Raw genomic sequence first — 25,889 nt, 5'->3', positions numbered from 1 at the left:
GTGTCCGGACATGATGTTCTGGCTAAAAACAATCAAACAAAGCTTCACTTTTTGGGATCTGCTCTTTTAGTTTTGTATTCTGATTTTAATGCTATTATAAGGGCGTGTGTATAAATGTTTGAGATTAAATTTTTTTGTGTTTATAATCCAAGAAACTAAAAACAGTTGAAGACAAACCCAGATTAAAGGGTGTGTTGCAGCTGGTGTTGCATAAACACTCCACACGATGGCGACAAAGACTTTAAAGAAATGTGACATGTCCTCGAAGTTCACTTTGCCAAGTCACTCTTCAAGGTGAGTTTTAATAGTGTGGCAGCACAGCTGTCATCTTTGTTGAGTTACAGCTGAATATGCAATGATTCTAGTGTTGATCCAAAGTAATATCAGAGGAAAAAGCGACTTACCAGTAAAGCACAATAAAGTGAACTATTTGATTTTGCATCCGCGGATGTCACACTTCTTTCATTAGTCTTCCTGTAGTTCACACCAGGTCGTGCAATGTGTTGCACCTCAAACTGTAAGAGTGAAAACACACCCAGACTGCAACGGTTACTGCCGGGTTGTATGAGGGCTACAAGCTGCACTTACTTCCACAATATCTTAGTTTAATTAGTGTGCTTATAGCAGGAACCTTTATGTCAAAGTAGCCTGGTCTATTCAACCTACTTTATCAATGCTACTGCTGGTTTTAAAATGACTGTAAGAGCTAATTTCAAGTGGGAAACTCCTTTTTGATAGTTTAAGGCAATGTCTTGACTGTGGGATGTGTCCTTATATTTTACAGGAGAATAATTTATTTGTGGTACATTCTCCATAAATAGGCTAACAAAAGTTGACTGTCCACATTTCTAAAGATTCATAATATTTTTTCTATTGACTATTTCTTTTTTTCAATTGTCCATTACGCGCGCGTTCCTCTGGGTGGACTTCATTACTTCATCGCGCGCCTGAAGGTCCGCTCCCAAAGCCTTCCGGACGAGGCGGCGCGCTCACTTCTCACTTGCTCGCGCAGTAGAGCTCGCGGCTTTTTACTCTCCTCCGTGCGCCCCGCGAGGCACCGACCGGACACCTCTGTGACACTCACCTTTGGGACACCAACCAGGATAACCCGGGATAACGACGTGTTTAGTGTCGGGTATGTCTGCTGCTCTGTTTATCATATAATGTCTGATACTGATTATTATTATTATAGTGTTAGAATTAAAGAATGAGTGGTTTCTTGTTTTTGAAGAACTTTCTATGTAAATTCAATGTAAAAGTTAATGGGATGTGTTTGGATAGGTAGTTTTCTCACATTGCTTTTCTACCAAATGGATTTTACTTTTCACTTTTTCACAGTTTTGTTCTGTATGATTGGAGGAAGTCGCCTGTAGTTCACATCTGTGAAAGAGACTGAGAAATAAACCTATGAGTATATTTTCAGCCGCCTATAGGGCCCTCTGTACAAGTTTTAAATAAAATAATCAGAAGTGACTGTTTTCAGTGTTTCTGAAAATTGGGTAACTTTGGAGTGTTTGTTAGATAAAAGGAAGTTTGGGTAATTTGCCTGAGAAGTTATTAAAGTGGCTTCCAGTTACTTCCACTCTTTGTGCTGGACGGATACCACAGAGGGTGATATTTAGAAATCAAATAGCCAACACTGCATTATTGAAAGACTGGAATTTACCAGAGTTTAGTCACAAGTGGTTTGTTGAATGCTCTGACGTAGAAACATGTTGGCTGTTTTAATGATTTTAGCCACTACAATAAAGGCTTTTTAATATATTTCCTTTCTTGTCGCCACTTGTTTTAGTATTTTAGGGTGGCTGGATTGCCTTCCTTTTTTTCCCATGGTTGAATACACAGAGCAACCAGTTATCTCTTTCCAAGCCAACATTGCAATATTGTAAGAGTGGAATTTACCAGAGAGTTGAGTCACTTTAAAGTGGGATCTCTTCCTGTAAAAAAACTATTTATTATAGGCAAGGATAATCAGTTATACGGTTGTAGTAATAGAACATTTATTGTAAAGTTTAAAAAGGTCAAACGATAACTCGATCACTTTTTTTATTCTGAAAGTAATTTAGGCTGAAGGTCTTTTCTCTGTTAAATTAGCTCCATAGGCAGATTATTCCTTCCGTAATTTTGTGTCTGTGGTTTATTTGACAGGAAACCACCTTGAGGAAAAGGCAGGGCTGGAGGTTTCCTTAACATGTCGATCTCTCTGAGGTGTTTCTGCGGCTTTAGTGTGGTCAGGTTGTAGGTGTTTATTTCTACATCACGATGGGCGGCAGGGAGGTGGCAAAATCACACCATTGTCCTTTACATTAATCTCTTTCACTACTGATTACAAGGCGGCTCGGGTGTCTGTGTGAAGGAGGAGTTGTCGTGGAATTTTGAGGGGAGAAAAAACGGGATTAGACTATCCAAGGCCGGACTTCATCACTTCCTGTTTCTTTACGAGGTCAATTCCTGTCTTTAGCCTCGGGCCAGGCAGGCAGGAAGGAAGGAGGCGTGGATGCGTTTTTTAGTTTTTTTGAAAAGTGGACGTCAACATCGTCACACAGCTTTCCCACCAAGCAGCTGTGACAGTTCTTGTCCTAGATGAGCCCATACAGACAGATGTTAGACACACCTGGATGGAGGGCGTCAGCTGAGGGGCTTTGCTAGTTGTCAGCTGCTAGTGCAACCTGAGGAAGAAGCTTCTTCTTGTTGCACCCTTAGAGGCAGGCACTGAACTGCTTAAATTCAGTAACTTAAAGGTGCTATCGATAACATTCAGCCACTAGATGTCGCATTCTTCCTCCAACGTTCCATCGCATTTACTTCACAACAAGTTGTTGCTAGGCACTTACCGTCAATCTCAGTCATTTATCCATTATATCCACACTAACTGATGACCCAGAGATACCACGTTATACTAAAGACGTTTTACTATTGACTTAAAAGCCTTGCTAGAAGTGGGACCCAAACGTCCGATATCTTCCACAGAGATAAACAAAACATTAATTTTGGACCCGCCAACATTTTTAAAGTTATTAATCCACAATAATAATTATTTTTTTCAGGGAAAGCCATACATTCGACACCTTTCTAAAAGCTCTGAGGATGTATTATTATTATTATTATTTTTTTTTTAATATTCTTCTACATAAAAATGTTATCAATAACACCTTTAATTCATGTATGCCTTCTAACCTCTGTATCTGGAGGATATGATGACTTCATGTGGAAACAGGAAGTCCCGATGACCGAGACTTACTTTTCCATAGGCCCGTCCAGTTTGTGCGTATGTGCTCTATGAGTGCGTGTTATGCGTGTTAGGGTTCGGTGACAGCTTGCTTCCCATTGTCCTATCATTCCTGCTCCACTCAGCCTCTGCATCCTGTGGGGCTTCCTGCTAGTGAGGGAGAGAGAAAAAAGAAAGGTATATAAGAAAAGAGATGGAGAAACAAGAAATGAGGAGAAAGTCTGGAGAGAACTGGTGTAAAAGTACAGAAAACTCAACAGATCTGAACAATTGTGTGTGTTTCTCTGTGTTCCCGCAGTGAATTCCCCGCTGGGAGCAGCTTATCTGCAGTCCACTGTGCAGGAAAGGGTGTGTCATTTGGATTTGGATGCTTGCGAGTGTGACGATGGAGGGTGATGTTATTGTGATTTTGTAAGAGTGCACTGAATGCGTGCTAATGCCTTGTAGGGCAGAATGTATTTGCTTCCTTATATTGTTATACAAATATACTGCAATATACTGTTCTGCAATTGTCGAAAGTAACTAAGTATATTTACTCAAGGACTGTACTGTAGTCCAGTTTTGAGGTACTTATACTTTACTACTTGAATATTTACATTTTATGCTACTTTATCATTTTACTGTACTAAATTTCAGAGGGAGATATTGTACTTTTTACTCCACTAGTTTAGGCCTGCAACTATTGATTGTTTTCTTGATTAATCGATTAGTTGTTTGGTCTATAAAGTGTCAGAAAATAGTGAAAAATGTCGATCAGTGTTTCCCAAAGCCCAAGATGACGTCCTCAAATGTTTTGTTTTGTCCACAACTCAAAGATATTCAGTTTACAGTCATAGAGGAGTAAAGAAACCAGAAAATATTCACATTTAAGAAGCTGGAATCAGAGACATTTTTTGCTTGAAAGAATTACCCAAACTGATTATTACATTGTCAAAATAGCTGGGGATTAATTTAATAGTTGGCAACTAATCGCTTAATCGTTGCAACTCACTAGTTTTATTCCACAAAGGTATTTGTTGCTTTTCAGATTAATATATTACATACAAACACGATGCATCATTCTAGATTAAAGCTCCACCTGGTACCAATAATGTAAAACTTAAAGGGGCAATTTTTAGATACTGAGTACTTTTACTTTGGGTACTTTCAGTACACTTTGCTGATAATACTGCTATACTTTTACTTAAGTACACGTTTGAATGCAGAATGCAGCACTGACATGGAGAGCAGTATTGCTACTTTTACTTAAGTAATTGATCAGAATACTCTTTTTCATTACTGCTGTCCTGTGATAGGTTTATGTTTCATTTGCCCGGGTTTAGAGATATCAATCTCCAATATTTCTGCCTCCAACCCAATACAATGGAGGTACATTTCATTTAATTTGTCACGCTCATAGTGTTAAAAAGACACCGTTAAAAATTTAGCAGTGACAACCCTTTCCTGGAACGTTTTGCCGTTACTCTGAAAAAAAAAATCAACTGATCTTACCAAAGAAAGTTTTCTCAGGGTCAACTTCTTTGGTATTTCAAGTGAAGTCTGTGAGTTACGAAATTCAATTCACCTCCATTGTAGGCGTAGGCCGATATTTCAAAACCTGGGTAAAAATAATTTAACTATTAGCATGTCTTCATACCATTAGGTAAAGGTAAGATTATTCTTTTTTTTGTAACAACCATTGAAAAACTGTCAATGACATGAACACCGATGCTTCTTATCTAACGATGAAGTATTAGTGCGTGCTGTAAAAGGACCTGTTGTGGCAGACAGACTCATCACAAACCAACACCACACCAGAGGAAGCTGCTTCTGTGTTCTAATTATTTCTTCTCGTCAGTTGCTATAAAAAATCTGCTATGACAGTAAGCAACCAGTCAAGTGAAGTGAAGCTTTTTATCAGCTAAAAACGGAAGACACACAAGTATCTCTGTGGAATCTGAATGATTGATAAGAGGTTTTTTTTGCAGTATACTTGTGGCAAGAGGCAAGAAACTAATGAAAGTTGCATCATGGAGAAATAATGAATGTGCCATCTCATTGTTACACTGGCAAAAAGCTAAACATTTTTATATAAGGTGAAAGGCAGTGTGTACATGACTGAAGAGACTTTTTAATGCAACATTGTAGTTTTATTTTTGTATGTACACTACAGCTTTCATTACCGTAAACCTGCAGTAGTCAGAAATATTGTTGCCATCATTGGGCAAAAATTCTATAATAACCTTTCAGCATATTGTAATTCAAGTGTTCTGAGAGAAAAATAGACTTCCGCACTTCCTCATTGCTCTGTTGACGGGAGATTTTGGCCAATTACAGGTCATTTGAGAGAGAGGGAGCGTTCCTATTGGCTGTTCATTCAACGGAGGCAGCTGTCAATCACTCGCGAACTCCGATCAAACGGTGAAACTAGGCAGCCCTGATCAAATATGAATCAATATTCTGTTACTGTAGTGCCCATTTCTCGCCTCAAATGTTTTCAGAAACATCTTGTGTACCGTTTAGCTGTACAATTAGAAAGTTTGTTCCTGCTGGTGAGCGGCGCTTGGTATTTCCTCAACTGATCTCAACATGGCTGCCAGGTCACAAACTAACTAAAAAAAGTTAAACAGTACACTACAAGATGTTTCTGAAAGCATTCGAGGCGAGAAATAGGCATTACAGTAACAGAATATTGATTCATATTTGATCAGCGCTGCCTAGTTTGACCATTGGATCGGAGTTCGCGAGTGATCTACAGCTGCTCAGAGATGGCAGACTCCAGCTCGGCTCTGATTGGTTGTTTTCCTCCAGGTCTGTGAAATCTTGCAGATGTCATTAGGAGCACCGGAGGACACATAGTTTTTTTCAGTTTTGTCTCATGCACTACTGTCAGGATATAGTGACCGTTTTATAAAATAACTTTTTTTAATCATATTTGCTCCAATTCTACCCACTGCTGCTTTAAATTAAACATGACATATTCACCTAGCTGTGTGTTTGCTTGCGTTGCATGCTCATTTTCATTACTTTGTTTCAAGAGGCAAAGAGGAACTGTTCTTAAATTACTCTGGTGTAATTGTCAGTACTTACGCAGACTCTAGTCTTGTAGACACACCTAAAAAGGAGCAACAAGTGTGCCAGTTTGAATGTGCAACCCCCAACGTACCACCACACACCCACACACTCGCATACAAACACACTTTGTCTAGTCTCTTTAATGTTTGTGGCTGATTGACAGATAAATAGGAAATACCCACATACGTAAAAATTGTGTTTATTTCTGCACCATAGCGGGTGATAAACCTCTATGGGTATTTTGGCTCTCTGTACATGCTTGACTGGTGAAGCCTTTGCCCAGTGGGCCGTGTACTCTGCTACATGTGTGACTTTAGTGTTTCATTTATGTATAAACACTTCAGGTCAACCGATATAGCCTGTCAGGTGGTAGAACAGCTTCTGTGTGCAGAGAGGAAGACAGAAATTTGATCAACAGGAACCCAGACGGAGAACAATGACTGTATGGCCGTCCCGCTAACAGTCTTCTGTATTTGTTACTGTGCTGCTGATCCTGTCTCTGGTCATCTGCCAATCGTGGAAAAGCAGAAAAAGAAGAGATGAGAGAAAGAGCAGAGGGAGGAGGCCTCTTCTACACCTCCTTCCTTTCTAAAGTTTACCAGAAAGAGAAAGTCAGCAGCTTTGGTCCAGTGGATGAAGAGAATGTGAAAGGTTATTGTTGGAGGGGTGTGGGCACGGAGATGAGAAAAACGGCAACAGAGAGTAAAGATGTGTATGTGTTCTGGGTGTTTGTGGCCCTGCAGCTGCTCTGTGTGTGTGTGTGGATGGACTCTGTCCTCAGTTTCCAGGAAAAGGGGGGAGCGATCAGAAGGGTGGACAGGAAACTCTAACAGGGCTAACTTCCTGTAGCTCTCCTGATGGCCGGCCTGATACAGTGAATGAGTGTGTGTGTGGACATTTTTGCATATTTTGCTCTCCTGGATGTAGCCCACAATAACCCCTGTTGCTTTAAAGATTGAGAGGAATTTCAGGGGGATTTCTTTTGTGGCCAGGACTGGCCGAACCTGACGCTGTTCACTGAGAGCTGTGGTGTTTTTCACAATGAAAGTGAATTACTTTTTTTTTTTTTTTTTTTTTGTCGCTCCCTGCCATAACCTGCATTGTTCTTCCTGTGTGTGACTTCCCTCACATTCCTCAGTAGGTGGAGAGGCCACAGCCTAGAGTTTAGTCAGCTTGAAAAGTTGTCAGTTTGAGTCAGTGTGCAACCTCCAGGTCTGAGAAGTGAGGCCAATGCTGAAGTGCCTTAAACTTGCATTCTTTCTAATAGCCAGCAGGGGGCGACGACTGGTTGCAAAAAGAAATCTGATTGTATAGAAGTCTATGAGAAAATGACCCTACTTCTCACTTTTTACCTCAGTGAACATTGTAAACATAGGTTTATGGTTTCAATTGCCAGTTTCAAGTCTTCGTCAAAACAGCATGATGTTATGTAGACCATAAAGCAGGGTATGCTTTAGGGCGTGGCTACCTTGTGATTGCAAGGTCGCTACCACGGCGTTGTCCAGTCTGGGTGTTGTCCGTGTTTTCATCTTAGCGCTTTAACCCTTTCACAGTGTGTTTTCAGTTCATGAAAGTTATAACCTTTTTTGTCACCTAAAAACGCCTTATTCACAGTTCGGTTGTACTTAGCTCCACCCTCTCGTGCCAAAATGCCGAACTCGAGGCTTCAAAGCGCCAGTCCATAAACCAATGTGTGGCGTCACGGTGACTACGTCCACTTCTTATATACAGTCTATGGTTTGACTTCTAGACCCGCTCTACACTCAGATATTATTGGATACACCTATAGTAGCCAAAAATACAGCAACCCTGCAGTAAATTCTACCTTCATGAAGGTTATAAGGTTCAGTTTAGTGGAAACTTTAAGAAAGGTGTTGATTCAACGTCATAGTCCGTTTGGAGGCTTTAGTTTGTGGTGCTGTTGGATTGTGTTACATTAGTATACAGAGAGGAGCTTCTAATATTTAAATATTAGATACAACAGCATCAAAAATGACCATTAAGTTTAATCAGGGGTTGCAATTGAGGATTATTTTCATTATTGGTCAATTGAAATGTCTCTAAAATGTCAGAAAATATGTGAAAAATGTCCTAAAACCCATCATCAAATAGCTTATTTTGTTCAACCAGCCATCCAAAACCTAATGATATTCAGTTTACTCTCACATAAAACAAAGAAAAGCATTAAATACTTTGGCATTCTTGCGTAAACTACTCAAAATAGCTGCAATGGACTAATCGATTTATCTGTAGTTGAATCTGATTCTCTCAAAAACAGTTTCAACAAAAACTGAACATTATAATGTTCATGAATGTAGAATTTGTTGCAGTTCTGTTGTATTAGATGGCATCATTTAAAGGAATAGTTTGTTTTTGTTCGTTTGTTTACAGTTGGACAGAGCCATGCTAGCTGTTTCCCCCTGTGTCCAATATTTATGCTAAGCTAAGCTAACTGGCTTCTGGCTGTAGCTTCATATTTACTGTGCAGACAAAAGTAGTATCAAACTTCTCATCTAACTCTCTGCTAGACAGTGAATATTGGTGCCCTCAAATGGGGTCGTGTTTTCCGTGTTTACAAGAAGAGTCCATATGAACGCCCCCCTCTTGTGGTATTCACAACCTCATAAGTTTAAAGTTTCTGAAAGGTCTGAGTTTACTAGTTGTGACTTGTTAGCGTCTGGGGCTTCTAAACGCCGACAGTGACGTTAATATTGCCATCGCTTAGCAGCGGTGTTCTCCCGACTTAACCACTTGAATGCCAAAAAGTAAAACTTTTGCTCTGAACTAGGTGAGCCTAATAATCTGTCGGCTGGTGCTCTGACGAATGTCCTTGAGCAAGGCACTTGGCAGAAGTCCGATTTGTTTTCCTGAAGAAACAATGCTGAAAAAAAACCCACTCGTGTTGATCAGGAAAGCACACAATTAAACTGTTTTACAGTCTTCTCTGCATGTTATTTCCTCTCGATGCTGGCACCAGATTTTGCTTTGTCAACACAAGCTCTGCTGAAGCAACACGGTCCGCTCAAAACTGGAAGTCCGGATTGCGTACATGTGTGCACATCTGCTCTACACAATGATCTTTGTGAAACACATTTCAGTGTCTTCACAATGTCAGTGACTGTCACTTTGTGTCAGTTACGTCTAATGGTGACATTTACAGGTCTATTTCACCACAAACACACACACACAGCTGTTGACCAGAGAGAAGGTCTGAGTACTCCTTCTCGAAACTGCAAAGCAAAAAGGGAAGTGGCTAACCTCACACCTCTCTGTCTCTCCATATCTCGAGCTGTCTCGAGCGTTTTTTTTTAAACTTCTCTGTCTCCTCGCGTCTCCCTTCACGCATCTCTTTATTCACGCTTTAACGCTCTTGAGCCTTTCTCTCACATTCTCCAAAACCTTTTCCCTCTCCGGCTCTCTGCTCTCTCATTCCGCCCCTTGTCACTCACCACTTCCCTACCTCTTTTTTCCTTCCAGTGGCGATGGTGATTGACAGATGATCTGACAGAGGAAGACATCAGGTGAGAAAGTTAACTTCTCCTTCCTGTCCTTACCTCCAACCCAACTTTAACCCAACTTCCGCTCTTCCTCCTCCCGCTCGAGGGAAGTTGAGTTTTTTATTTAAAGTTTTTACTTCTCTCTTAACAGTTCTCTTTAGTTCAGTGACCCACTGTATGCTGTCGATGTGCTGCTTTCACTTTCTACCAGCTTGGCTTTGAAGTCTCACGGTGCGTAAAAAAGAATTAGAGGAAATTGATTACCTAAAGTAACGCTAACATTGACTTTTCTCTTTATAATCCACTAGATTTCTTTGTATTTTGTTCAAAAAGCACTAATAATGTACTTAAAGAGTAACACCGCCTAAATAACTCCAATAAGTTATTTCCATGGCCTAGTAAAGTTCAATCAATGTTTGTGAACATGAGCTCGTCTCTCTCAAAGCCAGAAACCAGAGAAGTAAGTCTCAAACTTGTGATGTCATAGGGTATAAAGTGTGGAGCTGCTCCATAGACAATGAATGGGAGACTGATTTTGTGGACCCACACGATGTTTGTTATGTTTTTTATACCCAAATGAGCTTTATTCTGTTGTAGTGTTGTCAGTTGTGAAACAGAAAATGTTCCCATATAATCAGAACATTCCCCTGGGTGCTCTCAGTGTCATCTATAACATCTCTCCCCATTCATCGTCTATGGAGCAGCTCCACACTTTATACCTGATGACATCACAAGTTTGAGCTTTAGCACTGGATTTGGGAGAGTTGGTCATGTTTACTAATATTTTGGACTGTCTTAGACCATAGGAATAACATTTATGAATTTTGAAAAAGGGCGTAAAACTGGGTAGAAATAGAGCAAATATGATTTAAAAAAAGTTATTTTCATAAAACGGTTACTAAATCCTGACAGTAGTGCAAGATTTCACAGACCTGGAGGAAAACAGCCAATCAGAGCCGAGCTGGAGCCTGCCGTCTCTGAGCAGCTGTCAAACGTCAAACGGTCAAACTAGGCAGCGCTGATCAAATATGAGTCAATATTCTGTTACTGTAATGCCTATTTCTCACCTCAAATGTTTTTAGAAACATCTTGTAGTGAACTGTTTAGCTGTAAAATGAGAAAGTTTGTGACCTGGCAGCCATGTTGAGATCAGTTGAGGAAATACTAATACTAATACTATACTAACTTTAATTAAGTAGTTGAGTAATTGTTTAATTATTTAATTAAAGGGTAGGGCTGTGTATTGGAAAGAATATGGCGATATGATACATATCATGATACAGGGGTTACGATTCAATATATTGCGATACTGTAAGCAAGGAGATATATTGCGATTTTTTAAAAGTCTAATGAACACACCGCCATAGCATATGTGACCTGCTCCATCATTATGAGTCACATTGACCCCGAAACACATTTTGAGTTATCTGTCTGACTGTAAAGAGGAAAGTCTCAGCTTTATGGCAATACCAAGATTATCTTTCTACGACAAATATTCGATGAGATATGCTCTTTCAAAGTTCGACTGTCATGAAACATTACTTTTGAGAAAAAGGGCATTAAAGATAAGAAGTCATTTTCAGCCATTTTTTGCATTGATTAAAACACATTTATTGAGACTCAAGTCTAAATGAACACAATATTTCTTGGCCAAAAGTGACAACCAACATTTCATAATTTAGCCTACACATACTTTCATATATACATGTGCACATAGTCACGAGCACGTGATGTGCACGTGGCCACGTGCACGCGTATGACCACAAGCAGTACAGTAGTTAGGGCTAGAAGTCCATGTAGAAAAGAATCCAAAATGTATGGAATAAAATTGATAAAACATAAAAAAAATATACTGTACATATGATATAATATATATGTTTATTTCAATATAATAATAATTATATGAAGAATACACAATTAAAAATATTAAATATGGAGCCATGTGCACACAGGTACATGCACAAACTTACAAGTCCATATCCAAACAATAAAAAACCATACTAGAAAATGGATAACATATTAACAAATATTATGTACATATTATGTATGTACAATATTATATAATATTATATATAATAGAAATATAGACATAATAGAAAGACTATGAAACATCCGACTCATTTTGATAGAGCGGGTCACATATGCATAAAATCTGAGTTAAAAAAAGTTTAATCAGAACAGTGGGATCTGCATTTGCATTTATCACAGTCCCTGTAACATCCAGCATCACTTTGAGAGGGCACATACACTGAGAGGGCGCGTATCTTTGCAAATGAAATAAAATAATAACTAAGTTAATCTTTGAATGTAAACTATTAATTAAAAATTGATCAAGGGTTTTTGAGAATCGATACAGTATCACAAAACATAATATTAGGATACTCTATATTTTCGATATTTTCTTTCACCCCATTATTTTACACATGAGTTCCAGTTTGCTTGTCACGAGGAGAACTGATGATGTCATATGATGTCATCAGGGTTATCACGGCTTGGGCTTGAGACTTACAATTTTTAACAGAAAGCTGTTGTTACAAACTGAAGTAAGGATTTTGAAAGGTGTGTGGCCTCAGGAAAGATGTTATCAAGTTGCATTATGGGAAATGTAGGATCTGGTGTTTCTGGGGAGTGACTCATACTACGCACTAAAAGAGACGATAGCTCGGCCTCTGCTGCTTCAATTTTGACCACCAAGTGAAAAATTACTAGAGTATGCCTTGAACAGGTTAATTTTGGATTTATTTTAATGCTAAACGAATCTTTGTTGTAAACAAACTACTAAAGATGATTATATTGTACCTATACCAGATAAAAACTGCAAGCATATTTACATTTATTTATTGAAAAAGTTATAAATAGCATGTTTCTTTAACTCTGCTTGTTTTCACAGACGCCGTCTCCGTGCTGGTTATTATGGGGTGTGCCTGTTGCAAGCAGAAGAAGTCTGCCAAAGAAGCAGCAGCAGCATCAGCAGCAGTAAACGTTACAGACCTGTCTCCTAGCAACGCAGATGGAGGCTTATCCGCGGCCTTGACTTCGGGCCGTTACTGTCCCGACCCCACTCAGACCATCCCAGACTTCAACAAGGGCTTCTCATCCGGCACCCTCTTCCCCAACACCAACGCACACCAGCGGCCTGGAATTATAACAAGTACGACTGTGAAATTATCTTATAATATCCCTTAGATTATAGAAAGTGAAAATCAATATACCTAGTAACGAGTGCAGCCATAAATTAATGATAGAGCAAAAGTGAACTCTGCACTTCTTCAGTGCCATTTGTTTCAATCCTAAAGTGATAGTTTCTACTGTAAAAGAGTCGAGATCATGTTTCCCCACCAAAACATGATTCAAATTAGTATAAAAACATGACAAACATGTGGAGTGATAAAAAATGTAACATTGTTTTTTAGTATATACCATTTATCCTTCTTGAGTCCTTCTCTGCCACTACACAGTTTCAAGGAAAGGTTTACATTTTCATAAGTCTGTCTTAAAGCAATGCCCACATGCTCATATGTACATCGAAAGAGTTATTGATCGTTGGAATTGTTTCTCCTGTCCATACTGGCCCTGGAGGGATCTCGCAATTTCAATATAAGAGATGGGGGACAAAATCCATAGTGCTTGTTTTGTACAAAAATGTTAAAATTCAGTTAATTAATGTTAGGATTCGGCAATCTCATTTAGACAAATCTAGTGGGTAACTTTCAAAGTTACAATATGTGTTTCCATACTAAGATGCAGTGAAGGGATAGTAATATAAAGACGAAATTTGGTACTAAGAAGACTAACTTTGAAAGATACCCATTTGATTTGTACAACTCAGATTGCTGATCAATTAGACTGTTGTCAGGTCTTTAAATGTGCGTTATCAGTAAATATAAGCTTCATAGATGTGGGTCAGAAGGGCTACTAACCTTACCCACCAGACGGATGGTTACACAGAACCATCTGAGAAGCTGTCATTGGAAACTGAAATGGGCAGACAAGTATTTAAAAAAATACTTGGCAGGTGATTGGATGAACCATCTGTCAATCAAACTCTCGCCGAAGCCAGTCGGGAGAAGAGTGAAATTTGTTTCCATTGTTGTTTTGAATGAACAGTCGTCTCTCCGTGTCACGTCACACACACCTAAGCCACGCCCGTAGCTGCCAGTAGCTTCTCACGGGACGCTGAGTGGTCCGTGCTCTGGCTTGCCGGACACCGCCGCATTACTTGAATCCTGACGAGATGGATTTTCATATGATATGTGATCCTGTGATTCACTTTTCAAACGTAGTTATTTTAAGCCAATCTATTCCCCTAAACTTAACTAAGTGGTTTTGTTGCCTAAACCTAAAGAAGACTTTTTGTTTATGTTCAAAACACAATGTGTTTTTGTTTTTGTGTTTGTGAACACAACGTATGCAGGTGGTGGAGTCACTCTCTTTATAGCTCTGTACGACTACGACGCTCGCACTGAAGATGACCTCACTTTTCAGAAAGGAGAGAAATTCCAGATCATCAACAACACGTAAGCACGAACACAGCTGTATTTTAATAACATCTGTTGCTATTTTAAAGAAAACACCCCTGATAAGATTGTAATAATACATTGTGGGATGAAATATTGTCATACAAAGATTTGACAAAATGCATCGGGAGCTGAGAAATTCATACTAACTACATGTGTTAAATGTCTTAAATGAGGTTAGTTATGATTCCCAATAGTTAATGAATTTTGTTTGCACACATTAGATACCACAAGCTGCATTAATGCTACCCGTTAACACTGTGAACTGTCAGAGGCGTCAGCTGCTGCTGGCGATGTTGACAAGCTCATGTTCTTGAACAATGTTCTTGTCCCTCTCTAGAAATCGAAAATCAGTTTATATGATGACGTTCACATTTGGAGGTGTTACTGTTCATCATCTAGACACCTTTTATTCTTCTGTTCATTTTAATGTAGATAAAGTACCTATAAGATGTTTTTCACTGATTCTTTTTTTTTTTTTAAAACCAAGTTTTATTGAACAGTCTGCACATACGATGATACAGTATTACAAATTTATGTTTTTCTCTTTAGATGGTAATATCTCCCTCGCTCAATTTTCACTGTTATAATGCATTATAATGTGATTATAAGTTACTCTAAGTGGTCATTGTTTGCTTTTAGTAAAGTAAAAAAATATAATGAAAACTATGTAAGAACAACACACAAAACACTGAAAAATATTTTTTTTACTTTACTTAAAGCAAACATTAGCCACTTAGAGAAACTTATAATCACATTATAACACATTATAACAGTGATTATAATGCAAAATGATTATAATGAACTATGGGAATTATAATACACTATGCAGAAAAAAAATGGCAGTGAATGAATCTAGCAATTATGAAGTATTATGATACTTCATAATTGCCTTATAAGTCATTACAAAATGCTTTATAATGTGTTATGATTATTGTTATAAAGCATTATGAATATGATAATTATACAGTGCTAAATGCAGATTATAATGCATTATAAGTATGTTTATAATGCATTATAGACATGGGTATCATAGAACAGCCCGTTCTCATTCCCAGGGGCATCAAATACCGAGGCTTTGTCACGGTCGTTGGCGTTCGATAGCGCCGCAAAAGGGCAACCTTTCGCGGTGGTTGGAGACGCAGCGGGCTTTCCATTAACTACAATGTAAACCTGTCTGCAGCAACAGTAAACGTTCTAAGAAAATGCTGTGGTGACGTAGTTTAAAGAGCGAAAGAGACAAACAGGGTGGGTGGGAGGAGTGGTGGATGGGTCCAACAAACACAAGGCTTTCATCCAGGAGACCGCTGCTGGTGTGTTGTGTGTTAAGTTTCACTTCCACTTTACAATCAGCTTTTCAATGTTTGTTCAACATCAAATCACATTTTCACTGTGAAAACGTAGTAATTTTAATCCCAAGCATGTTGTTTTTTTCCAAAACCTAACCTTTGTTGCCTAATCTAAACAAGTGTTTTAGAACACATTCACACACACTAAACATGTTTTAAATGTGACGGAAAAAGTGCCGGCGAGGGGTCTGACAAAGCGTCAGTAGGTGACGAGCTGGGATGAGAATGTGTTGCATAGAAAACGTTACCAGAATATCATTAGGGTATTGAAATATGAACCCTCCATCCTGTGTCATACCAAACCGTGAGCTGACTGTCTTCTTACACTTTAGCCCTGATTTTGTGTATGTATGTATGTTTTTTTTTGCAGAGAGGGCGACTGGTGGGAGGCTCGCTCTTTGGACACAGGCCACTCCGGTTACATCCCCTCCAACTACGTAGCTCCTGTCGACTCCATACAGGCTGAAGAGTGAGCACACACACATACACACACAGTACTGAAAGCTACGTCCGCTGCGATATAAGTACTGACAGTTTACGTTACAAGATTATCTCAATGATTGACATGTAGTCTGAGGGCAGAGGTCACAGGATGCGTGCTGTTGCTGCCGTGACCCATGTGATGTTGTCATGGTGACAGGTGGTATTTTGGGAAGATGGGGAGGAAGGATGCGGAGAGACAACTGCTGGGCCATGGCAACCAGAGGGGAACTTTCCTCATACGAGAGAGCGAGACCACAAAAGGTAATGAGGCCACACACACACACAAACACACGCACACATACACACACACACACACACACACACACACACACACACACACACACACTCTTAATAGAGGCTTACTGCTTTAGATATTTGAAAGCTTTCAATTTCTCTCTCTTACCATCTCTCACCTCTCCCCCACTATATGCTTCTTCGTCCACCCCTCCTCTCCCTCCTTCCCCCCGCTCTATCCCTCCCTCCTCCTCTCCTTTCTCCGAACAGGTGCTTACTCTCTGTCTATCCGTGACTGGGACGACAACAAGGGAGACCACGTCAAGCATTACAAGATCCGCAAACTAGACAACGGTGGCTACTACATCACCACGAGATCACAGTTTGACACTGTGCAGGAGCTGGTAGAGCACTACACAGGTAACACACATAAACGCATGCACATGGACACTAAGTCCTCCTCTTTTTTTCTGCTTCTCCTCCAATGTGAAGTAAATGGTTGTGTTGCCATTATCTGCTGTACCTTCGTGCTCCAAAGCTCCTGCTGCTATGGATTTCATCTAAAATTTGTTTTGACGCTTTGCCCGATCATTCTCTGTCCAGCTGTAAGAAAGACTTTAAGCCTAATTCTGTTATTGATTCATACTTTAATTACACTATTACCAGTGGTGGAATGTAAGTACTTTTAATGTACATTTTTTTGTAGTACAATTTTGAGGTATTTTGCTTGAGTATTTCCATTTGATACTACTTTCTGCTTCACTACATTTCAGAGGGAGAATTTTTCATATTTTACATAAGAACTATATGAGATATGATGCATTGTTATAGACCTACTCAACAGTACAGCAAGGTTTAGTTTAAGTTTTGATATCTTTAGTTTAGTTTTACAGTAGTTTTAGTTTGTTTTTGTTAGGGCCAGCAATAATGTGTCAGAAGTATGTAGCTACATACTGTATACATACAAAATACATAGTCGGAGAACTGTGTAGGAATGGCCATAATGTTTAACCTTTGCGCTACTTTAGTGAAGCGATTGCGGCATAGTACAGTTTCCTAAAAGTTAAAGTGTTCAATTTCTGTGGTTCAATGTCACGAGAGTTGACGGAAATTCATGTTGTCTCCTTTTTTGGTAGCAATATATTATAGCTAAAAAACTAAAACTGAAATCAATTTATATTCCTTTATTTTTTTGTATTTATTCATTTTTTTACCCAGTCAATATAGTTTCAGTTTAGTTTTAGTACATAGTAAAAGACATAGTCTTTATTTAGTTTCAATTTACTACTGCTTATTTTCATTTTTAGTTTCAGTTTACCATGATAACCCTGCAGTACAGTAAGTAATTAAAATGAGCTCCATCTTGACCAACAGCAACATTAAAATGAGGATTGCATGTCATTGCTATGGCAACAATAATCTACTAATGTAATATGTATAACAATCTCTGTGAGCACTTTTACTTTTGATACTCTTAGTACTTTTTTCTAATTTGTCCTTTTACATAAGTAGGATTTTGAACGCAGAACATTTACTTTTACTTTTACTTTACTAAAAGATTCAAATACTTCTTCCACCTCTGACTATTAGTGTCTTTTTAAGCTTGATTCAGAGTTGTTGGTTCACACCCTCCACTTCCTCTGCTCTCAGTGTAAATCTGCCCCCTAGTGGCGTGTGTTGATACACCAACAATTCAGCAGTTTGTGACTTAACATGACACGATCATCAAAAGCAACCTGAGCCACACATATCATTGACTTTATTTTGCCAGTGTTTATTTGTTTTTCTTCTGAACTGTATTGTCTCTATATGTCTTTGTTGTATCTGTACATGATGCTGCTCAGACTGTGTGTTTATGTCTGTTTTGCTGAGTCTTCCCATGCCTTTGTACTTTTGGTTAACTTGTCAGTTGCATAAGCGCATAAGCAACCTGTCTTGTTCTTATTCTATCTCTGCATTTGCTGCTTTTCCTCTATTTTCCTTCCCTCTTGTTCGCCTGCTTGTTTGTGTCTCCTCTCTCTCTCTCAGAGAGAGCAGCGGGACTGTGCTGCCGTTTGATTGGCAGCTGTAAGCGGGGCATGCCTAAGCTGGCCGACTTATCGGTGAAGACCAAGGATATGTGGGAGATTCCCCGCGAATCCCTCCAGCTGATTAAAAAACTGGGCAACGGCCAGTTTGGAGAAGTCTGGATGGGTAGGCACGGTGGGGATGTGTTGCAGTGGGGGGGGAAGGTGACAGCGGGAGCACACCTGGATAAAATAAAGTATTAAAAGATGAGCAGGTACATGTAATGCATTGAAGTCTTGGTTGTGTTCAGCTGACAAGAACATCAGTAAACGCTTCTGGTGTAAAGACAGCTGCACTCTCACAAACACACACTGTAAAGCCCTGTTTATCTGTCTGTGTTGTTCAGAGTACCTGTGGATCGGACCACACAAACACAGACAACACACGGTTGTAAATGTAGTCTGGATGAGTTTTTAAATGTTGTGCGTTGAATAGAAAGTGCAGCGGTGAAACAGAATCCCTAATAAATCCCTTTGTGCGTTGATAACAATTGCACAGCTGTTAATGAATAGAAGTGTGGCTTTGTTTTACATCCAGGTGTGTAGAGTTGTCCCCCTCCTCCGCTGTTGTTGCATGTGCATGTCTCATCATCTCACATCACCTCTTTGTCACCCCCCCCCCCCACCCATTTTTCCATTTCACTACACCCCTTTTCTCCCATTCTTCATCACTTCCACTCCTTCCTTTCTCTTCATCTCCCCCCTCCTCCCACCTAATAGGCTCTAATGACGGGCTGTGTTATTACCTGACCAAGCCCTGTATTAACAGCACCCCGCTCACCATGGGCCTTGGGCGGGACGCCTGGGAGGTGCTCAGGGAAACGCTGTCCATGCAAAGGAAGCTGGGACAGGGCTGCTTCGGGGACGTTTGGATGGGTGAGACCGGCACCGCCGACCTCTGACGCCCTCTACGGGTGTAGAGGAACAACTGTCTGTCCAGCGTTGTCCTGCGTGGTGTCCGTTACTGTCCTGTAGCAAAGATTGTTGGTAATGCTTGATGTAGTTTATGTCAGTGTATGTCAGTAAAGTTTGATGTTTTTCCCAATATCGCTTGGTATTCCCACGTGATGTATGACCAACTCGTGTTGACCTTGTCATATAGTTTCATTGACTAAATCCCAGTGTGTTAGGTTAGACATTCTCCCTAAAGCCAGCCAAGTTATGTGCCTGTCCATCAGGCACTGCTGGTGTTGATGTAGGACCAGAAAACCTCCCTCCCTCCCAACATCACTCTGTCTCATGTCATGCCTTCTCTCCATAACAGCAATCATCTGCATGCACCAGAAGTATGACCACATGTGTGCATCTCTGTTTATTTTTGATATTTATATCTGTATGTGTAGGTGTTTGTGTCCAAGTATAAGTAGTATGTGCGCGTACAGCCATCGCCTTGTCAGTGTGCCAGAAAATTGGTGTGTATGCCCGTGCAGTATGTCTCTGTGTGTGTGTCCAGGTACTCTATGTGTGCGTTAACGTCTCCTTGTCTCTATGCCAGGCATGTGGAACGGTACCACTAAGGTGGCGGTGAAGACTCTGAAGCCAGGAACCATGTCCCCCGAGGCCTTCCTGGAGGAGGCTCAGATCATGAAGCGGCTCCGCCACGACAAGCTGGTGCAGCTCTACGCCGTCGTGTCTGAGGAGCCCATCTACATTATCACCGAGTTCATGAGTCAAGGTATCCGGCTGAGTAAACTGTCATGCGTGTGATGTACTGTAGATACAGTATGAATCACTGCCGTTGTATTGGTTGCAAACCTCACTGACTCAGAAAAGAGAGCTCCTCTGAGTGTTAGTAGTAATGCATTGAATCTGGATCGGCCCCGGTCCTAACTTTCAACCATTCTTTAATTCTTTGAGACCCACAATAGGCCCTTTTTGTCTTTTTTAGTGGGGTACAGGGGGTCTTTAGTGGGAGATAGCAGGTCAACAGTATATGTCACATAGAAGTGGTGTACATCATCTGAAAGCTGGGAACCTGAAGATTAATTTGGGATGCAGCTCAGCACTGTGTCCAATCAGAAATAGACATTAATTGATTGATTAATTAATAAGATTAAATAAATTGTGAAAGATTATCATAAAGCATGCCTGTTAAGGGGAGACTCGTGGGTACCCATAGAACCCATTTTCAATCATATAATTTGAGGTCAGAGGTCAACGGACCCCTTTGAAAATGGCCATGCCAGTTTTTCCTCACCAAAATTTAGCCTAACTTTGGAGACTTATTTAGCCTTCCCAACAAGCTAGCATGACATGGCTGGTACCAATGGTTTCCTTAGGTTTTTTTAGTTTCATATGATATCCGTACCTTCACTCTATCTCTAAAACTGCTACCCGTGATCCTGCGGGTCTCAGGGGGTTAAAACATCAAACGTTTGAGTTATCCTGTTGACACCCAACCAGACAAACAAACATGAACAAAAACTTCAACTTCAACTTCAACAGTCAAGGCATTTACCCAACATTAAACATTTGGTAGGAGGGTGGTACACTTCATCATTTGGAAGACCAGAGTTCAAGCCCCCTGCCTCCCTGCTGGGCAAAACCAGTGGGTAACCTCCAGGTCTGAGAACTGAAGCCAATGCTGAAGTGCCTTAAACTTGCACTCTTTCTAGTAGAATAGATACTATCACACTATTTATCTCTATCTAAAAGATAGAGATAAAAGTTGGCATCAACATGTATTCATGTAAAATAAACTAAAATACTTACTGCAATGTGTAACTATGAATCTACAAGCATCTATCTAATTTAGAATTTGATTGAATTTATATTTTGTACCCACCGTGATACACAGTAGATATGAGTTAACGACAGTTTAGTTCAGTTCATGATGCTACAATCTTGGTTTTTCAGGAAGTTTGTTGGACTTCTTAAAAGACGGGGAGGGGCAGAGTCTTAAACTGCCTCAACTGGTGGACATGGCTGCACAGGTGAGTCAGACACAGACACACAACGACAGAGACACAATGAAAACGCATACTTTCACTATCTTTCTGAGCTCTTTTTTGTCTCTTTGTGTTTACAGATTGCATCTGGAATGGCGTACATTGAGAGGATGAACTACATCCATCGTGACCTGCGAGCAGCTAACATCCTCGTTGGAGAGAATCTGGTGTGCAAGATCGCTGACTTTGGCCTGGCCAGGCTCATCGAAGACAACGAGTACACAGCCAGACAAGGTAACAGCATGAGTTATTAAGAGAGCGTGTATGAGAGAGAAAGCCTCAATGCGATGATTAAGAGTGCCTGCCTCTGCCTCCGTGCCTATATTTTTATACATAACCTATCCTAATTATATGATGATGCATCTCACTGTGTTGCCATGGTTTCAGGGGCGAAGTTCCCCATCAAGTGGACGGCTCCAGAAGCTGCATTGTATGGACGCTTTACCATCAAGTCAGATGTCTGGAGCTTTGGCATCCTTCTAACTGAACTCATCACAAAGGGACGTGTGCCATACCCAGGTACTGGGTCATACCTGCTTGTTCATCATTTATTAATCTCACATTGTAACAACCTTGGCAGGGAAAATTCTGCAGGATTAGTCATTTTTCAGCTATTCACTGTCAAAACCAGGATAAAATCAAATTTTTTACAGCGCAGTCTGCAGTGAACATTTGAGTGTTCGGGAGTTTACTTACATTTTCAACCCGAACAAACTACATCACAGCACTTGGTGAGTTTAGGGCCGTAGTGCCTTACTCAAAAGTGCTTCAAAAGTAGATGGAAGGAAGGGGAGACCCTTTCTTAATATAATGTACTGGAATAATGTACTGCTAGCGGGTCATTGTTGTGAAATAAACCCCTTCAGGGCGTTGCAAGACGCTGTCGCTGTACACTGCACATTATCCCTTACATAACTAGGGCTGCAACTAACGATTATTAAAATTTTCAATTAATCTGCCGATTATTTTCTAGATTAATCAATGAATCATTTGGTATAAAATGTTAGAAAATAGTGAAAAATGTCCATCCCAGTTTCTCAAAGTCCAAGGTGATGTCTTGTTTTGTCAATCAAAGATATACCCAAAGATATTCAGTTTAATATGATACAAAACAAAGAAAAGCAGGAAATCTCCATATTTGAAAGGCAGAAAACAACATTTGCTGCCATTTTTGCATACAAAATTACTTTAAAGATGAATTGATTATCAAAATAGTTGGCGTTTATTTTTCCTGTAGATCGACTTTTCAATTATTCTACTAATCGTTGCAGCCGTAAATATAACTTAATTTAAGGAGTGAAGTCTCTTTTAAAGTGGTGGCATGGCCAAGACAGCAGCACCACATACACCCCCAAAAATAGAGGTTACAAAACATAAAACACAGACTTACAATGAATGAGACAATATACAGGTATGAGAGAACAATCAAGGATCACAAACACACATAAAATCAGAAGGATAATGTAAGATTGATCAAATAACAGCAAAATAAAGAATATTAAAACAGATTCTTAAAAATAAAGACATAAAATAGATAAATAAAATCTTAAAACGGATAACACTCATGATCAGGACTGTTGCCAGTATGTGGCTGTTTTATATTTCAATAATGCCACATACTTTATAAACATGTTGCTGCAGACTTAAAGCAGTAAATATATAAATTGCATATATATATTAGCCCTGTTTTTTTTATTATTATTATCATTAGGCAATTTTGGAGGTATGTTTTCTTCTTTAGTTGTAACCATATTGAGATATAGATTATTTTAAAGTGTCAGTATGTCATCTTTGCGTTGCATCGTGAGTTACCCTGTGTGATTATCACCACTACTGTTCATGATTTCTAAGGATTTTTCTTTCCCTGTTTTAACGTTTCTCCATATCCATATGTGTTGTTTTATATGTGTTTTTTAAAATCCCATATAAATCCTTCTCTGAACGCTTTCCTGCGTCCTCCATCCCTTTAGGCATGAACAACCGTGAGGTGTTGGAGCAGGTGGAGCGGGGCTACAGGATGCCCTGCGCCCCGGGCAGCCCCGCCTCGCTCCATGAACTGATGGTGCAGTGCTGGAGGCGCGAGGCCGACGAGAGGCACACCTTTGAGTACCTGCAGTCCTTCCTGGAGGATTACTTCACGGCCACGGAGCCGCAGTACCAGCCCGGAGAAAACCTGTGACCACACACACACAACGTGCCGGACAGATGTGGAGCAATAAATGGACAGACGTGGATGTATACATGCAGATACACTGATGTTGCCTTCATTGTATTTGTACTGTACATGCACAAACAAACATATTAAGATACATATCATTGCCTTGTTTCATTGTTTAAAGACAGTTTCCTCCTCTTGGTTATTGATCAGTGCAGCCCATTCAGGACAGATCAGTCAACCATGTTGAAGAGCAGAGTCAGAGCTCTGCTGATCAGGCCTTGCAGTAATGTTGCTTTACTCTGTAACCATGACAACAAGGAACTGAAAGATGATGTAGATGGTTGTGTTGAGGTGGGGGGAAGTCGAGTTGGTACATGATTTGTTCAGCTGCCATATATGTTCAGGCCCTTTTGATTTCTCCTTCTGAGAAGAGCGATTTCGTAGAGCGACTGAGATAAATACGTTGATACAGAAACGATAGAAGATGCAACAGGTTTCAGGAAATGAACCTGGTGAACCTGCGTGGTAGATACACAGAGACTGTAAGGTTTAATAAGATGCCTCCTCTTACAATAATCTTACAAACATATACAAAGGCGGTTGAACTGATCCATGATCCTGAACTGATTTCAAACTAGCACCAACGTGTGCCTTAAAGTGGTCAAATTAAGGGCTGTTATAGATTTTAAATACTGTGTTAGTTATGTCTGAGAGGAGAGATGGTAAGGAATGCTCTTTGATTGTCTGATAATGTGTATGACAATTTTTGTATGAACTGTCTCTATTTGCTGTTTTAATTTAACTCCGATATATCTATGCATCACAAAGACTTCTATATCTACTTAACATGTATACAGTTTCCATCCATTGGGAGGGCAAATGTTACACATAAAGGGGAAAGATCAATGTCAGTGGAAGGATAGTGCTTTGTTTTTTTGACAAGAGTGTAACCTTTTATGTGATTTTATGAGATTCCCTTGTCATGCTATTGTAATAAAAATCTAAAAGAAAATATACATCTTTCGCAGGTTAAGACACGTCTCTTCTTCTATGTTTATTTGTATTTATGCTATTTTGTTTGATGCTTCTTCATAGGTAATGTTGGGTGCCATCACATGCAAAACACTCAAATATACAAGGATGAATGATTTCAATTTGTATTATTCGTTTTAGTATTTACCTGAAGTAAACTTCTAAAGCTTATGTGAGGAAATATTTCTTAGTGCTTCAAGCAAAATGTCATATTTTTTTGTATTCTACAACATGTAACATTCCCAGTTGCACAAAACAATTAGTACAAAAAGTAATGAGTTGATTAAAAAAAAAAAAGAAAGAAGCTTTTCAGCCAATTCGGTATGGCTGTGTGACCAATATTGTCTTAATAAATTCATCTAAATAGAAATTGCTTTAGAGCAGGCCTGAAGTTTTACCACATAATTTGTAGCTTTAGGTTTTATTATAAAATATCCTACCATTTTATTAGTGTTATTTCTCTTCCTGGCAACTATTACCAGTCCTTAAATTCCTCCCACTCTCTCTCTTGTCTGTGTATCTCGCTGTCTTCGCTGTCTCCCTCATTCACGCTCTCTCAATTCAATTCAATTCAATTCAATTTATTGGCATGACTGTCAGGTGAACAATATTGTCAAAGCGTCAATTCAATAATTAATAAAAATTAAAAAAAGAACAAAATAAAAACAAAAACATATATATACATATATACAATTCATTAAGCAAATTACAATATATAGATATTTAAAAAGAACATACATGTAAAATGAAAGAAAACAATAAAGAAGTAATTAATGTTTGTTTCAATAAAAAAAACCAAATAAAACACAATTAATAACAATATATAGCAATATCAAAGGATAAATGTAAAAAAAACAAAACATGAAGTAGTGAGTTACATCTATAATGTGTTGTCATTGTGGTTGTCTCTTAGGCTGTGCATGCACTGACATATCCTGCAGCCTCTATGGCGATGACATTATTTTCTCCAAGTAGATGTTGTATTTTATTTTGGTCAGAGAGGGTATCAAAATCTTGGAGTTTAAATTTAATTTTTGTAAAGAATGTGCTACATTGTAGCAGGAAATGTTGCTCTGTCTCCACCTGTCTCTGTGGGCAGAGCTGACACAGCCTGTCTTCTCTGCACTGTAAACAATTGCTGTTAATTTACAGCAGGATTTCAACAGCATCAACCTGTTATTGCTAAAAACAGTGCTTTACTGTTAATACAAAAGAAAACCTGTTAAATTACGCTCATAGGCCGTTTTTTAACTGAACTATAATGCATTCTTAAAAAAAAGCACTTTACTGCTGATCAACTGTCTAAAGTATCATCAGGAACA

At 39.4% G+C, this 25,889-nt stretch overlaps 1 protein-coding gene across 5 annotated transcripts; it reads left to right on the top strand.

The window, feature by feature from the left end:
• Window positions 1-120: 120 nt before the first annotated feature.
• Window positions 121-24,565, top strand: yrk (Yes-related kinase). 5 transcript variants are annotated; one of them, XM_074613289.1, is made up of 14 exons: window positions 121-1,135; window positions 9,761-9,804; window positions 9,932-10,011; window positions 12,671-12,931; window positions 14,195-14,297; window positions 16,017-16,115; window positions 16,287-16,390; window positions 16,634-16,783; window positions 19,150-19,305; window positions 19,925-20,104; window positions 21,286-21,362; window positions 21,458-21,611; window positions 21,765-21,896; window positions 23,348-24,565. In XM_074613289.1, the coding sequence occupies exons 4-14, from the start codon at window positions 12,694-12,696 to the stop codon at window positions 23,554-23,556; spliced, it is 1,602 nt and encodes a 533-aa protein (XP_074469390.1). In that variant the 5' UTR covers window positions 121-1,135; window positions 9,761-9,804; window positions 9,932-10,011; window positions 12,671-12,693; the 3' UTR covers window positions 23,557-24,565. The 5 variants fall into 5 exon arrangements, with proteins under 5 accessions (XP_074469390.1, XP_074469387.1, XP_074469392.1 ...); XM_074613286.1 differs by lacking the exon at window positions 19,150-19,305 and adding an exon at window positions 18,392-18,556; XM_074613291.1 differs by lacking the exon at window positions 9,932-10,011.
• Window positions 24,566-25,889: the final 1,324 nt, after the last annotated feature.

This window comes from Sebastes fasciatus, chromosome 17, assembly GCF_043250625.1.
Source record: "Sebastes fasciatus isolate fSebFas1 chromosome 17, fSebFas1.pri, whole genome shotgun sequence".
Lineage (NCBI taxonomy): Eukaryota > Metazoa > Chordata > Actinopteri > Perciformes > Sebastidae > Sebastes > Sebastes fasciatus.
Note: the sequence above shows the minus strand (reverse complement) of the source record. Positions and strands in the feature narration are given on the sequence as shown.